At 49.8% G+C, this 16,406-nt stretch overlaps 1 protein-coding gene across 1 annotated transcript; it reads right to left on the bottom strand.

The window, feature by feature from the left end:
• Positions 1–230: 230 nt before the first annotated feature.
• On the bottom strand, positions 231–15,355 carry LOC121336133 (putative neutral ceramidase C). The gene is made up of 20 exons (XM_041405001.1): positions 15,229–15,355; positions 13,747–13,835; positions 13,242–13,391; positions 12,119–12,295; positions 11,651–11,778; positions 11,176–11,253; positions 10,576–10,696; positions 9,772–9,897; positions 9,397–9,483; positions 7,743–7,847; positions 7,534–7,615; positions 7,122–7,237; positions 5,752–5,846; positions 4,878–4,917; positions 3,869–3,964; positions 3,307–3,402; positions 2,573–2,722; positions 1,977–2,036; positions 1,280–1,368; positions 231–420 (listed from the first exon to the last, which is right to left on the bottom strand). Exons 1-20 carry the CDS (start codon positions 15,353–15,355, stop codon positions 231–233), a joined length of 2,202 nt encoding a protein of 733 aa, XP_041260935.1.
• Between the last annotated feature and the right edge of the window lie 1,051 nt (positions 15,356–16,406).

Genomic DNA, 16,406 nt, shown 5'->3' with positions numbered 1-16,406 from the left:
AGAAACCACTTGACTGAGGACACATGAGGAGACTCAGCTGCAGGGAAAAGCCAGCACTTCCCAGGAAGTTGAGCTTTGCACATCAAATGAGCACCAGCAGCACCCAAGGGCGTCCAGAACATCACGGAATCATCTGGAGTTGGAGAGAACCCACAAGAACCATCCAAGTCCAACCCCTGCACAGCTCAGACACCAAGTCTCCTGCCTGGCCCTTTAGGGAACGGGGTCACCTATGGAGCTGTGATTTGAAATGCTGAGGATGAGCCCTCAAAGGGGACGCTGATGACACGGAGGAAGGCCACCCTTTTCTTGTAGTGCCCGAAGTAGCGGAGCCGGTACACGCCGGGCTCCGTGCCAGCCGGGATGTGCCACTCAATGGTCACGTTGCTCTGGCCACGGGATCCTTTGCTCCAGTAAAACCTGGAAAACAGGCCCAAAACTGCAGTCAGCAAGGAAATCCACGTTTCACTGGAGCTCACTACGTGCCATGAGATAAAATACACTTCCCTGGAGCGTCTTCAAGTCCTCCCTGTGCGGGGGCAGAGCCAAACTGAGAAGGGGAATATTCACTTCAATCACAAAATCTATAATTATTGAGCTTCTGGCACCCACTTCCACATCAAAAGCCCATTTTCTTTTACAGAATCCTTGTGCAAAGGCCTCTCTGTTCAACCCCCAAAACTCTACAGAGAATGCTCAGCCTCAAAACCCCACACATCACCTGGACATGAGGGATTTTTCAGCTGGCTCTGAGGAAGGCCTTCTTGGGAAGTTGATGAAGATTCACCTACAGCTCTGAAAGGTGTCACCAGCCTTGCTGCTTTGTAGATATTTTTCCTAAAGGCTGACATTCCCACCTTTAACTTTTCTTTCTTCCAAACTTTTGAAAAATTGTTGCTTGTTTATGCTGCACAGCACATCTGGCCAGTTTTCCCTGTGAGTCTCTCCTGTTTTCACTTTGGCATCTTATTCATCCCCACAGTGTGCCAGAGGGAAGGATATAGGCTAAGAGCAAGCTGGACCACAAACCTTCTGTAATTGCTGCCCTTCCTCATCCCTTTCCCAAATTTGCAAGCCTCCATTCCAGACTCTGGAGCCAAGGGGAACACCAGTTTTGCCAAATTAACCCCCCCAAACATGAGCTGATTCTCCCCTGGAGAGCATCACCTGCAGGGCCAAAACTAACCTGGGGCTGGGAGCTCTGGAATGAAGCCCTTCAGGTTAGACTGGGATGACTCCCTGGATTCTCTGGGACAGGGAAATTGCTCAGGGCACCCACCTGGTGTCCCAGGAGGCGTCGTTCAGCACCACATGCCAGCTGCTGGAAATGTTGGAGTATCTCTCCACCGTCAGGAAGTTATGCTCAGTCTGGAATAAAAGCACCAGAGTCAGGCAGACACTGAGGGACAGGCAGGTCCCCACCTTCTGTGGCACTTGAAACTGGATAGGGACTCTGCTTCCTCATGCTTTACTGGCAGATGTGGGAATTACTGGCACAAGTGTTTTATTTTACTGCCGAAGCACAAATTTTAAGCTGATAAATGATGTGAAGAACTTAGGTGTAGGAAGAGAACGTGCAGTCAGAATGTCCATGCAAGGTGAGTGATGGAATGAATTAAGTGCTTTTCTAATTTCCTTTGTTTTGTTAAAATAAAGCAGCAGGGTGGTAGGATTGAAATTAGAGACCAGGTTTGCCCTGGATACCAGCCTGGTCTAACACATACAACTTCAATAATATGAAGAGACCATAAACAGCCCAAATTCACTTCACTGCCCCAAAAGCTTTCTGGTGGTGTGAATTCCCAAAGCACACACCTTTTCCTGGTCTCCCAGCAAAGAAAAAATCCTACCCAAATATCCATTAACCCCAAACAGCCCAATTCCAGCATCACTCCATCAACCCCAAACACCCCAATTCCAGCACCATTCCACCAACCCCAAACAGCCCAATTCCAGCATCATTCCATCACATTTACCGCGTTCTCTGCTGAGTTCCTGGGGTTTGCACCCACAAAAGTCACTTCAGCAACTTCTCTCTGGGGGGGAATTGAGATTTGTGTTAAAGGCTAAGCAGCACATTAAGGAAAAAAGGGAGGAAATAAGGGAGATTTTTTCAGAATGCCTTACTGCAGGGAGTAAGGAAACAGCAATGAGGTGAAAGCTTTGCTCTGAACATCTTATCTAAATGCTGAACATTGAAAACAGAACCATTTCTGACATTTTGATTTCATTTCATTTACATTCCACGGCAGAGGCATCAAAGGTGACCTGATTGCTTCTTGTAAAAGATCCCTGTAAAATATTTGCCTACTTAATCAACTGCTATTTTGTTTTGAAGCAGAAGGGGAAAATCTGCTTTGTGCTGAGTGAAGGCCTTTTATTGCTTTTATTTCCCCCTTTATCCACCCATTTTCTTCCCATCCAGCACAGTGGCATGGCCATGGAAGTGCTCTGTCCCTGCCTTCTCAGCCGTGCCCACCAGGGCACCACAACTCACAGGCTTGTGGGGTCAGGGGGAAGAATTTAAAGGCAATTTCTCCAACAGGTTTTAAGGATTCCCTGGAGCTCTCACCTCTCGATACTCTGGTCTCACTTCTTCCAGCACATCTCCAAAGTTTTTGTTGGCCGGCGCGTTCTCGGTGCCGAGAGAAGGCAGCAGGGTCAGCTTGGTTACGTTGAAAAGTGGGGGCTCTGGGCCAGGGGACAGCTCCTGAGTGGCATTCTGGGAGAGGGAAGATGTGCTTGTTAAACATCCACATGGACAGCCAGGATTCCCTGAGGAGCCACATCATCTGCATCCCAGCCTCTGCTGGCACAGATTGTAGGAATAATAAAGTGAGTGGGAAAGCAAAGCAGAGAATGTCCAGCTGTGCTCTGCCTGCAGGAGCAATCCCTGCAGGACAATTGCTGCCCTGTTGCTGGGGTCTCCTAAACCCAGCCCCAGAACATCCCAGGATATTCCTGCCCACTGCTCCTGCCCGTTCACATGTCACAGTGTTAATGGGCACTGTCAGGTTCACCAAAAACGCAGTAGATTTTTTTTTCCTTTTGGTAGAAAAGCAGCAGCTTCAGGCCATGGTGAAAGTTTAGAAGTACTGATTTCCTACACTCTGAGCTGCAAAACCCCCAGAACTTCTCAAGTGGCGTCAGGGTCCCATTACAGGAATTATTTTCATACCATTTCTCAAGGTGGATTCTGAAGAGAGAGCACAGTAGTCGGTTGGCCTTGGTGAGGAACAGCCACCACCACTGACTTAAGATTCAGATATCCCCAGCAGCCTGTGGCATGTAGGAAATGCTGCTTACCAGAGCAATAGCCTTGGCCAGGCCCCTGTACAGCTGGATGTAAGCAGAAAGGGTGTGTGGCCCATAAATAGTCGAGGCAGCCTCGTATCGTTGAATCTGGACAGGACAAATTCGGGAGAGGAGGGATGGGAGGGCTCCTGAGTGGTTTGCACATCCCATCCCAGCCAGCTCGAGATCAGCAGTGGGTTATTTATTCCCTTTCTGATAAGGTGACAGCCCCAACAACTTGCCAAAGTATTTCTGCTGCAATTTCAGGTTACTCCTCATTCTCCGACCCACTGCAAACAGGGAGGGCCTGTTTGCTCCTCCAGTTTTTACCCTCTTTGCTCTTGCAATTAGCACAGGTTTTACCCTCTTTTAAAGGTTTATGATGCAACTTGCCTCCCCCTCCAACTTTTTGGGGTGGGACTCTTCCAGCCCCAGTTCTTCCAACCTTCCCTCCCAGTTCTCCCTGGCCATTTTTGTGGCAAAGGAAGGGAACGCACATCATTTCACATGAATGATGAGCCCCTGGAGCCAAAAGTGAACTAACTTAGATTCAATCCCCAGTTTTAACATTTACCTGGTATTCCTCATAGGTGGTGATGTAGTGGGTGTAGACATTGCACAGACCTGCAATCACAACGTTCATCCCTGGTGTCCCATGGGAATTAAATTCCTAAGGAAGGAAATAAAACCCTTACCTTGAAAGAAGTGCTTTATGCACAACTATATTGTTTTTATTACTGTCATTATTATTACTATTATTATATCAATATTGTTATTGTTTTTATGTTACTTGGTGGTTGTACTACTACTACTACTATTATTATTATTATTATTATTGTTGTTGTTGTTGTTGTTGTTATTATTGTTGTTATTATTATTATTATTATTATTATTATTATTATTATTATTATTATTATTATTATTATTTTTCAGGACAGAATACAAACCTATGGTGGGAAGGGGGGTGGATGCCCAGGAATGCAAACCTACAAGCATAATTTGCCTTTTTCAAGGTCTCATATTCACTCCCCAAAGTAAAAACAGACAAATGACCTCACATTCCAGTAAATCTAGGGGGGTTATTTTGGAAGCTGGTGTCTGTATACTCCTAAAAAAATCAGGGATCTAAGTATGAGAAAGGCCCAGGGAATTGTGGAGACAGTATTTGGGACTGGGATTTTATTTAGGCTGCAGCCAGGATGTGTCAATCAAATGGAAAAAATACTTTTTCCTTTTTTTTCCCCCCTGCAGTTGTTCTCATGTTGCAGCATCCTGGTAGGGATTGAGGAGCTGAACCCCTCCATCCCAGAGCCAAGCTTCTGCTGGCATCAGTTGTGCCTGGATCCCTGTGGAATTGGCTTAATGGACTGAAACCTGATCAGTTGGTGTTTTGGGAAGGATATTCATTTCTCTTGCCTGTCAGGAAGCAGATGGAAAATCCATCTGAAGAAAATGGGAGAAGGAAACATCTGTGGGACACGAGCCCCGGGAGCCCAGCTGGGAGGAGAGGAGGGAACAACCAGGAGGCTCAAGAGAAGAGAAGTTCCAGATGTGCTTCGCTCAGAGGAACCTCAGCAACTCACCCTTTGAACAGCCTCCCGCAGCCTGCGTCCAGACATGGTCCTGGGGCACGGAGGGAGCAAAGTCAGGCTCCAGAATCATGGAATCCCAGAATCATTGAGGCTGAAAAGTCCCTGCCAGCCCATGGAGTCCCAGCTGTGCCCAATGCCCACCTTGTCCCCAGCCCAGAGCACTGAGTGCCACCTCCAGCTCTTCCTGGGACACCTCCAGGGATGGGCACTCCAAAGCTCCCTGGGCAGCCCCTGCCAAGGCCTGAGCACCCTTTCCATGCAGAAATTCCTGCTGCTGTCCAAGCTGAGCCTCCCCTGGCCCAGCCTGAGGCCCTTTCCCCTTGTCCTGTCCCTGTTCCCTGGCAGCACAGCCCGACCCCCCTGGAGATGTGGAGAGCAGGGATCTGAAGCAGGAATTGCTGGCTGGACCTGCAGCACCCACCAGAAATTCCCACAGCAGCTCCAGCACTGCCCAACATCCCTTAAAATCCTCTGTGCACAAGTTCAACCAAAACACCTCAAAACGTTTCACACCCATCAGCACAGCCAGGGAGGGGCTGGAGGCACCCCAGGGCAGGGTAGAAATAAAGGTACTAGAGATAAATCATTATCCTTTTTAAATTTGCATCACTGCACCACCAACAGTCAGTGCAATTCATCATTGTGGCGTTTTGTGGTGCCAAAACCAGAATCAAAGTTTAAAAATTCCTCGAAACTCCTTTTTGTTACAACCAAAATGATTCATGTGTGCATCTCAGTAGTTCTCAGGGTGAGTTTGGGGACAATTTTGAGCCTGCACTCCTTTCTACCTGCAGGCAGAACTGTTCCAGGAGGTTTGAGTGAAATCTGGCTGCAGTAAATGCAGCAAAACCCAAGGAATACACACGTGAACTCCCCGGGCACAGCAAGGATTGCCAGGGACCCAATGGCAGCGATCTGCACATCCACGATGTCCGGGTGCCAGGGGTGGGGCCAGGTCATCTGAGGGGGAGGAAAAAGTGCATATAAATACTCTGGTTTAATAGGAAAAAAACAAAAAAAGAAAAATCTGAGGTGTTTTCCTTCCTACAGTCATCAACCATCATGAATTAATTTTGTGAATTTATCTGTAAATTAAATTAATTTAATTTATTTGTGAAACATGTGAGAAGGTTCATGTGAGACCTTCATATGATGTCTGGCCATAAGAGTCACATAAGGCACAAGTAAATACTACAGGTAAGGCAAAAAAAACCCTGAAATAAGGTGTTGCCAGAGGGGCAGCTTTGGCAAAGTGGATAAAGAAGGTCAGGGTAGCACCTAGATACCCCTCACCTGCATGGAAAAAGGATGGAATTGGGATAGATTGAGAAAAAAAATCCCACTCCAGCAAGCCAAAAAAGGTGGTTTTTTTTCTGAGGAGCAATTTGCTGGGGGCAAAACATGAATGACAAAAGCTTGTGAAGCACATCAGAAGCAGGAGGCCTGCCAGAGCATCCCTAAAATGTGCTAAAGCCCTAAGAATAAAGTGTAATTTACTCTCAGTAACACCATCCTGCATGGAGGAGGAGGAGGCTGGGAGGGGCTGGGGCCTCTTTTGGGTAGAGCTGAGGTGAGGAGCTGATTGAACACGAAGTGACAGCAGGGAAGCTTTTAACGAGGCTGGTGAAAGGAATAACAATGAATTCCTTACCCAGCTGGCCTCGTTTAAGTGCTCTGAAAACCTTGGACATGATCCCTCTGCCTGGCTGCCTCAGTGCCAAGGGAGCATCAGGTGGGAAAAGGGGCAGCAATTTCCACTTAGAGTCATAAAGCAGGATTTGGGGAGAGCTCAGAAAAGGCCAAGCCATGCCCTGGCGATTAGGGCTCTCAGGATATGCAGGGATCTAGATTCTGACCACTTCAGTTTTGGAGAAATCCAGCAAAATTTGCAAATTTCTAGCTTGGGTGGCCAGGGTGGGTCAGGGTGAGTGGCCACAAACAGAGACTATTGTCCAGGGGCAAAAGAAGTCCTTTGCCCAGGCTCTGGGTATCATATGAAAGCTGGCAATTAGGGCTCTGAGGACTTGCAGGGATCTAGATTCTGACCACTTTCGTTTTGGAGAAATCCAGCAAAAGTTGGAATCCAGCAGAGCTGTGCTCCCTCCTTGTTCTTTAGCACACATCACAGACCCTGCCTGGAGCTCCCTGACAAACCCACGAGGGATGGGGATCTGTGATCCCAGCCCAGCCCAGCCATCCCTGCAGCCCCCAGGGCTCACACAGGTGTGTCCTTACCTCTCCCGTGTTGAAGAGGATGGGCTTGGGTTTGTGGCAGGCTGTGGTTTCGTTCGATGGCTCTCCCAGCAGCTGGTCCCGGATTTGATCCCAAAACGGGTCCCCTTCTACTGAGCCTTGAGGGGGAAACATCTTTAAACTGTGTTCCTCAGCTGCCCCAGCAGCTCTCAGACACCCCCTGCTCCCAGGGAAGGAGGACAGATGAGCAGGACAGTCCCAAACCAGCTCTTCCTTCTCCCTATTCCCCATCCCATCCCCATGCTCTCCTTCCAGGGCGTGGCCATATTCTTTTTCCAAATGGCCACAGACAAACCTGTGAGGGGGTTTCCCCCACATTCCCGAAAACCATCCCTTTGGGTGCTGTGAAGTGACTGCAGGGCTGTCAGTCCATCTGGGATCTGCCCCAAATTACCTTGGGTGAAGTTGAAAGCCCCCACTCCGTCAATAGTCCCCGCAGCAAAGCTGTGCCCCAGGGCTGGTTTACAGGTTTTAACCTGAATCAGAACGGGAGAAGAAAAGGAAAAAGAGACAAACCCCATTTTCCCTCATGGTGGCAGGTGCTGCTGGGGGAAAAAATGGGACAAACCCCATTTTCCCTGAGGAACAGCCTGCTGCTCTCACCGTGTGTGTGGCGTTGAGCTCCACGGACACGTTGCTCATTTTCACCCACTGGTGGGCTGAGCTCAGGGGTCCTGTTACCTCCTGGGAGGCTTTTTCATACAGCTCCTAAAGGACACATGAGGTGGAAAAAAATCCTTGTGGGACAAGGGATCGGGAACAGCCGTATGGATATTTCCTCATTTCACCTTCCTGGGGCCTCTTCAGGCATTAATGCAAATCTCAAATTCCCAAGTCCCTTTGTTTCTGTCTCCCCTGAGCCCTGCAAGCTCTGCCTGCCTCAGGGAGAGAGGACATTTCTTTTACAGCTGAAACACGCCCCTGTTTCAGCAGGATGGCAACTCCCTTCCCCTGGCTGCCACCTCTTGGCATCTCTCACATCTTTGACCAAGCAGAAAAAAAATTTTCTCTGTGAGAAAGAAGTGTTTTGCTCTACTCACTGCCTCAAAGTGCTTCTTGTATTTACTGCAGCCCGGACAGCTGAAGGTATTTACTGCACACACTCAGCCCCCCAGGGAATGGTTTTCCTGCCCCAGGTTGGTCCGTGGGGAGGGCTGCCAGAAGTTCTACAGGTTTAATGACATTCCTGGAAGGAGCTCAGGGCACAGCCTTGGGAGGCCAGGAGTCTGGGGTGCTAAAGACCACAGCAGTGGTTTTCCCCTGTGTTTGATGCACACAGCAGCACTCTTGGACTGGGGACAGAGACACCCAGCCCGGAGTGACTTCGGGGCACAGCCTCTGCAGGGGTGACCAAAGGAAAAGCCACCACCAAGCCTCCTGCTCTTCCTCCTCCTGCTCCAGATCCTACAAGCTCCTGCCCCTGAAATGCTGCCAAAAGCTCTCCTTGCACTCACTGCTCACATCACTCAGGAGGGGAAGCAGAAAATTCAGTCCAGGGTGGCTTCAGAGCCCACGGGTGACAAAAGGGAGCCCTTAGGGCTGAGGAAGTGCAGGGCCAAGCAGAGCAAGGGGAGCATCCTCTGTGGGGGCTTCAGCCACACGTTTTACCTCACGTTTGTGTCACTTTGGGAATGTGATGCCAAACTGTTCCCCAAATGGTGTGTGGTGGTGTCTCTGAGCTCTCTCAGGAGGATTTTTCCCATCATGATGCCTTTGAGATGAGGGAGGGGGAGAGGATAAGAGGGGACATCCCCATCATATCCCAGTGAGGAATATTGAGATCAAAACCCCAGCCCAGCATTTTCAAATGACAACACCTGCAAGGATCTAAATATCTAAAGTAGCTAAATAAAAGTATGTGTTGTCCAGTCTAAATTCAGGTTTCTAATCAGATGTGTTCTACCAGAGGAAAATTTTCGCTACCATTAAGATTTCCTACAATGTCCTAAGCCTAACAAATTCCAGGCTCTGAGGTCCTCTTGATTCCAGCAGACAGAGATATCACCAGCTGGTTGCAGAGCTCATTTACCCATTAAAAACAAAATCAAGGAACTTTACAGTAATTTGAAAAAACATTCACCAAAAAACATTCACCAAAGCAGGTACAAGATGATAGAACATGGAATTAGGAGCTAGAAGATGGAATATGGAATATCCAGAGGAAAGGGATCCACAAGGCTCATCAAGTTGCTCAAATGAGCATGAATTCCTGTTGTAGCAGCACTCACACACACTCAGAAAGCAGAATATCCCTTACCTTTGCTTTCAAGTAGATGTTTTGCCCTATAATCCTGGTGCTCTCAAACATATTGTTCCCAGGCCCCTTGGCCATGCACATGGTTGCCTGTCGGGAAATTTGTTTGGTGATCAGTGACTATGGAGAGCATCTGGCACTGCCAGGTGGCTGTCAGGCTATGGGAACTGAGGGCTTCTTGCAGGCCACATCAAAATCAGCCACGGGGTTACTACACTCCAGTTAAATTTGGGGTGAACAAGCAGAAAATAGGGTGCGTGGGAGACAAAGTGCCGTTAATTCCCGGAAGGGGCATCCAGGACGCTCCAAAAAGAGGTGATTTTTTACTTTCAGTGCACAGTGGCCCAGCAGAGGGTGGGACAGGTGGGACACACTCACCCCTCCGACGGGACAGGTGCTCTGGGGGTTGTCACACGACTCGCCCGTGTTGGCGCAGAAGGGGCCCCGCGTGTTGGGGGACACATCTCCCAGGTTGGACGAGGCAAAGGCGGCCACGAAAGAGCCCTGCCAAGGCCAGAGGAGCGTTGCAGCGCCTTGCAGGGAAAGCTGCAAAGCTCCCGTGCAGCCCTCCCCGCTGCTGCTGTGCTCTAAACCAAGCAGGGCTCTGGTTTGTTCCCAAAGTCGCTGGGAGCTCTGGGATGGATGGGGGTTTGGGCACACCCAAGGGGGAGGGCAGGAAGAGAACTGGATGCACATGATGCCATTTCAGGGAGAGCTTCACACCACCTTGGTGTGCAGACAGCGTCTCCTCCTCCCCCTCTTCCACCTCCGCTCTTCCCCTGCTTCTCCTGTTGCTGATCAGATGTTTATGGGTCACTGGAGCACCTTGCACAGGAGGTTTTTTCCTTCCAGGCATCCACAATGACTGATTTATGGGGTGAGAACTATTGGAGCTGACTGCAGGGACACTGCCCAGGTTGTTCAAGGCTTGAACGCTTCCAGGGATGGGGCAACCACAACCTCCCCAGATTTTAATCAAAATAAATGTGAGTTATTCCTCAAGTCTGAATAATTGCCACTTATTGCTAGTTTGGAAAGAATACACCTTCCATTTTCCCTTCTGAAACAGGAAATAAATCAAAGCATTCACCACAGTCCTTGTGTTCCTGTGTTTGCCTTGCTGTCCCACCTGACCCCTCCCTGTCCCAGCCCTGCTTCCCCCATTCCTTTGGGTGCTCCCACCTCTCCAGGGAGCATTCCCTTGTTCTTCTCCTGCTCAAACAGGTAGGAGGCGTAGCCCACGTTGTCACTGTTCACCAGGTGGTTGGAGTTGTTCATGCTCACCGGGTGCACGGCAAACCAGCTGAGGAAGGGTTAAAAATTAAATTTAAAAAGTGAAAGGGAAAAAGTGAAAATGCTCTGTTCACCCCATGCAGCAGCAATTGACCTGTTCAATCCTGTTGAATTTCAATCCTATTGAATTTTCCTATTCCCTGTTTGGGGGAATTTTCTTTGGGAGAATACACACAGAGACTCATGGTGCTCAGGAATCCTAAGAGGATTCCCATCCTGTCCCTTCCTAAGCAGGAGGGCTCATGGCTGTAACAATCCAGGCCTTGAGACCACAAGAATTTGTCACTGTCATTATCAGGGCCACCAAGAGCTCCTTCAGACCTGAACTGACTCTTGTAGTAACCCATAAATTATATTTTGCAGGGATTTTTGTATTCAAAGGAACAACGAGGAGTCAGTGATGTAAAAAGGGGGGGAAACGGAACACCTTAATTCCTACAAAAAATAATGAGGGGATGGAGAAAAACCTGCTGCTCTGGTGGTCAGTACCTGATGAGGCCCAGCTCGTGTCCATTCTCATCTACCATCTTCAGCAGCACCATTTCTTTATCCGTGTTGGATGAATACCTGGATGGGAGCAAAGCGGGGAAATCCCATCAGAGTCAGGGCCATGCTCTGGTGCTCTGGCAGGTTAAATCCCCGCTAGGCTGAACAAGGATATCAAAAGGTCATTCCAGGTACCAGCAGCACACAGCAAGGCCTTAGAGGAGCACCTGGACCCAGCTGGGAAGGTGAGGGAAGAGCTGTGGCTGTCGCTGTCCTCAGGCATTGCTCTTCCAGGGAATGGAGGCAACACAAATTCGTGCACCAGGGACAGCGCTTTAATGCCCTCTGACTCTTTATTTGTTAAATAAATCACAAGGTCACATCCTTGACTGATTCCTCATGCTTAGAGAGGGCAACTACAGCTTTCAAGCCCTTTTCAAGCAGTTAGTTTTTTTTCTCCTGCCTGGGGAGATTTTACCTTTTCCGCTCGGACTCCGGGTTCGCGAGGTAGGAGAAAGGGCTCCGGTTGATCTGGCTGTTTTCTACTGTGCCTCTGTTTATAAAGAGCCTTCCTCTCTTCATGTTCTCATGGGCAATGTCTATGCTCTGCAAAGCAGCAAGACTGGCACTGTCAGTCCGTGAGGCACGTGGGAGGTTTTCTGGAAAATCTCTTTCTTTCCCTCCCTGTCCATCCCCAACCTTTCTTGGAATCTGCGGATGCTTGTTTGGGATTTTTTCCTAAACACGTCTAAAATTCTCAAAAATTACAACAACATTTTTAAACTACCAACATCTGTCTCTGAAGAAAGGGTTCAAAGCTCCTGCTTTTTGAGCTGCAAACAAGCAAGCCCACCTCAAAGCAGGCTGTGCCACGCGGAGGTGCCACCCCAAACCCCGCAGCCAGAGCTGTGCTGGGCACCAAGACGCTGAACTGGGCCACACCGACCTTCACAATGCCATTCACGATGGAGCTGAGGGCTGGCTGGATGAGCCCCTTGCTGGTGATCCAGAAGAGGGTGTACTGGAAGTAGCCTGCAGGCCCTGAGTGGGTGTGGGTCCCGCTGAGGATGACGTTGTCCTGCCGGTACAGCTCGCCGTACTTGCTCCGCAGCTGCTTCAGCACCTGAGGGGAGGAGGTGCTCCTAAAAACCCCTTCTCCTGCCCAAAAATACCCCAACCATCCATGCCCCCCCTCACCCCACTCTTTCTGCCTGGCACAACAAGGAGGTTGTAGCTGTTGGCTTGGCAGGAAGTTCAAAATAGGAATATCTGGTAAAAGACCTTTATATCCAACCCGAAGAGCATCCCAGATCATCCCAGGAGGACCCACAGTTCTCCAGCACCTCCCTATCATTGTTGCCGCTTTGTGATGAAGAGATGGGACTGTTTTTGGGCTAAGAACCATTTATTGCTGAGATAAACATCAGTCTCAGAGGCTGTGAGGTTTTAGAGGAGTGAGCAGTCGGCCATAGCTCAGAGCGGTCACAAGTTCTTTGTTACAAGGCAATACAGAACTTTCTAAGCCCGTGGACAGATGCCACAAGGTTCACTTTGCTTTTCTAACCTACCACCTTTGCTTCACTGTGGATACTTTCATCTAATGGGCTTCTGTCACACTTAAACACAGATGCTTCTATTATAACTTCAGAACTCTCAGTTTATTCCATACAGCCCCAGCCCTACATTACAGACCCTTCACCATCTCATCAGTGCAGTTTCTCACTTAAGGCATATTCTTACTTACAACTATAGAAACATAAGTTTAAGAGTTTTCTGCTTATTGTCTGCATATTTTATTTCTACATCAATCCAAACTTCTTCTAAGGCTGCAGATCAAACCCTGTGGTGTCTGTGGAGGCTTCTGTTTTTCTGATTCCACATTTCCTCTGCTGTACTAGAGGCACCATGATAACGTATTTGTGATTCCAATGAACTCCTGCTAATTCTCCCACTAAGAGAAGAGCGAGCAAAGCCCAGCCTCATTTGCTGAGGGGCCCTAAGCTCTTCTCCAAGCACCAGCCCAAGGAAATCCCAAAGGATTGCTCCCAGCCCTCCTTTGCAGCCCGTACCTCCAGCCTCACTCTCTGGGACATCATCCCGATGTCGGCGCTGACGAACACGACGCGCTTGGAGCCCTCGGGCTCTGCCACGATGAAGGCTCGGCTGTAGAGGCGTGAGAGGAGCCCCCCACCCACCTGCTCGGGGTTGGCATATCCCATCTGCAAGAGAGGAGCTCCATCATCAATACTGAGCCATTTATTCCTCTGCTTTTCCCGAGCAGATTTGCCCCGGGGGTCGTTCAACAGCTCCGAGCTGCAGCTCTGTCTTGCCCCGCATTCCATGGAATGGTTGGGCTTGGAAGGGTCCCTAAAGCCCATCTCCTCCCAACCCCCCCTTCTGACCTCCCACCAAGCCCACGTTGCTCCAGACCTCAGGGAAATTTCAACTGATGTTCGAAGGCAACGCACATTTGGCAAGGCAGAGGCTCTAAACCGGAAATCCTGCCCAAAAAATACTCCCAGAGGAGGAAAAATCAGTATTTCACCAAGCCCATGAGGAACTGCCCCAACTCACCAGAGGCACCTGTGCCACGGGCCCGGTGCAGTCAGCTCTGCCAACACCCACCAGGTACTTTGCCTCCTCTGCTGTGTTGTTGGTGCAGTCTGCGACAACCACAATCGGCAGGTCAGCGGGCACAGCGAGCAGAACGGGCACAGCACAGGCCAAAGGCTCTGGCTGGGCGCTCTGGGGGCTTTTCCAGCAAGCTCCCAATGTGCCACGGCTGTGAATGCCTCGGGGTGGCACAGCAGGTGTGAGGAACCACCCAGGGAGCTCTCAGAGGGTCACTGGACTCTGTCAGATGGATGCACAGCTGGGGGAACCAGCCCAGCATTCCCGGTTAAACCCCCCAAGCCCACCAGTGCCACGCAGGAGCCAAACCCAAGGGCTGTTTGACAAAATTCAGCTCAGCAGTGGTAAGAAAAAAGGGATGGTGTGTCAGGAGCTGTTGGGAAAGGACTAGGGAAGAGAGGAGGGCACATCAACACATCCTGTGTCCAGTGCTGGTGTCCTGGTCTTCCCCCAAAAAATCACAGCAGAGCCAGCCGAACCTCAGAGAAGGGAAAAGCAGCTCTGAGCAGTGATTTCCAGGCAAATGGTGAGGAAAAGATCTCCCAAAGGAGATCACATCTCACCCCAGACACCAGGAAGGTGCAGAAATCCTTCCAGGATGGGCAAACCCATGGAAGAAAAGCCATGGATGGCTATCAAATGATAATCAATCAGAAATGTTATCTGCATCTCAGGAAATCCCAGAGCCACAAATCACTGCAGGCTGAGATAACACTGTGGGAAAATATGAAATATTTCTGTGTGCTTGCCCTGTTCCCACAGCCTTCCCCAGGCAGCTGCTTTGGGATCAGGGGATGCTCCATTTTCCCAGCCTGGCCTTTCCTGGGCTGTCACTTAAAACACGGGAGAAGGGAAACACAGTGGCCAGAGACTGATGCCATTTCTGTCATTTAAAATGACACCAGCCAACTGCGCCACCCCTTTAGAACTACCCCTCCTCCTCCTCCTCCAAGAGCTCTGACACGGAGGAGAATCATTTGTGCAAAGCTGTTATAGCCTAAAACCACAAAGTTTTGAGTCCCAGATATGAACTACATCCAATTTGAGCCCAAAATCTGGAAGCTGGGAGGTCCCACTGGTGAGATGCTGAGTCCAGCTCCCGACACCCTCATTCCCTGTGCCTGAGGATGGGGTTGTGAAACCCCTTGGTCAAATCCTGGGAGTGAGGGGCTCTCAGCAGGCACGGAGAGGGAAGGGAGGATGGAAGGAAGGGATGGATCCCTGCAGCCAACCTGAGCCCATCCTGGGGCTGTGCATCCATGCCCAGAGAGCTGCTCCATGCTCGGGTGGAGGCACCACGTGCAGAGGTGGTGGTGACAGCTCAGCAGTGACCTGGGACCTCCACCTGTCCCCCTCTGACCTAAACCCTGCCCTGGGCACCCCCTGGAGCAGAGGGCTTGCAGGGGCTGGGATAGCTCCACTTGCCATCGGTGTTTTTGGTGAGGAAGTGCAGCACCAGGAGCACCACGGTGAGGGAGATCATCAGCACCAGGCACACGATCAGGATCACCTCCAGCCGGGAGAAGGAGCACCTGGACCTCTTCCCAGGCATGGTGGGGGCACTGTGGGAGCAGAAAGGATCCCGTGGGACATCCCAGCGAGGGGCACATCCCAGCCAGAGCTCACATCCCACCCTCAGGGAGCTGTTTGTGTCCCCCAGACGGCGTCAGAGACAGCAGCTGTAGCCATGATATTTTATGAAAAATCCTTTGCTAGGATTTTTCTCCTGAGAAGCTGAGGAGCCTCAGGAAAGAAACATAAACAATAACTATCTGCTGCTGTGGAATGCAACAGGTGCAGCTGTGATTGGTGTGTGTTGGTTGTTTCCAATTAATGGCCAATCACAGATGCAGCTGGCTCAGACTCTGAGAGGCACAAAATTTTGTTAGGCATTCTATTCTTGTTCTTTCTAACTTTCTAATCAATCTTTTCTCTCTATTCTTGTAGTATAGTTTCAATGTAGTATTTTAATATACTATATATCATAATATAACAAACCAGCCTTCTGAAAGCATGAAGTCAAGCCTTGCGCCTCCACACATTAAACACCAGACACAACAAGCAGCAGCACAGAGAAGGGTGGGACATGGAGATTTATATTTCAGCTTATGAAAAAAAACATATCTCCTGCTGGCAGCAAGCACTCCCTGACACCAGGCCTGACAGGACAGGGAGAGCTCCCAAATTCCCAGCCCTGTGTCTCCCGAGACACTTTGCTCACCCTTCTGAAGAGATCTGGGAACAAACCCCACAATATTCCACCAGCTTCTCTGAGTGGCTGTAGGAGATGCTGAAGCTCAGAGCGTGGCAGAAGACAGTACTGTCACCGTAATAAACACCAATTTAGGAATCTCAGCTTCAAGGTCCCTCCCAACCCACACCAGTCTGTGATTATTCTGCGATTAGAGAGGGAAGAATGAGGCAGAGAATCTGATTTTCCTGGCTGTAACATTTGCCAGCTCTGGTGAAGCTGCCTGCAGGCTGTTCCTCACAGGGAATGTGCCCTGGAAACAATGAACCTGCAGGAAACAACTGCTGGAATGAGCACTTATGCTCCTGAAAAGGCTGCAGCGAGAAATGACATCAGCAGAGAGCCAAGTGGT

This window comes from Onychostruthus taczanowskii, unplaced genomic scaffold (genome assembly GCF_017590055.1).
Source record: "Onychostruthus taczanowskii isolate IOZ18803 unplaced genomic scaffold, ASM1759005v1 scaffold22, whole genome shotgun sequence".
In the NCBI taxonomy this organism is placed as follows: Eukaryota; Metazoa; Chordata; class Aves; order Passeriformes; family Passeridae; genus Onychostruthus; species Onychostruthus taczanowskii.
Note: the sequence above shows the minus strand (reverse complement) of the source record. Positions and strands in the feature narration are given on the sequence as shown.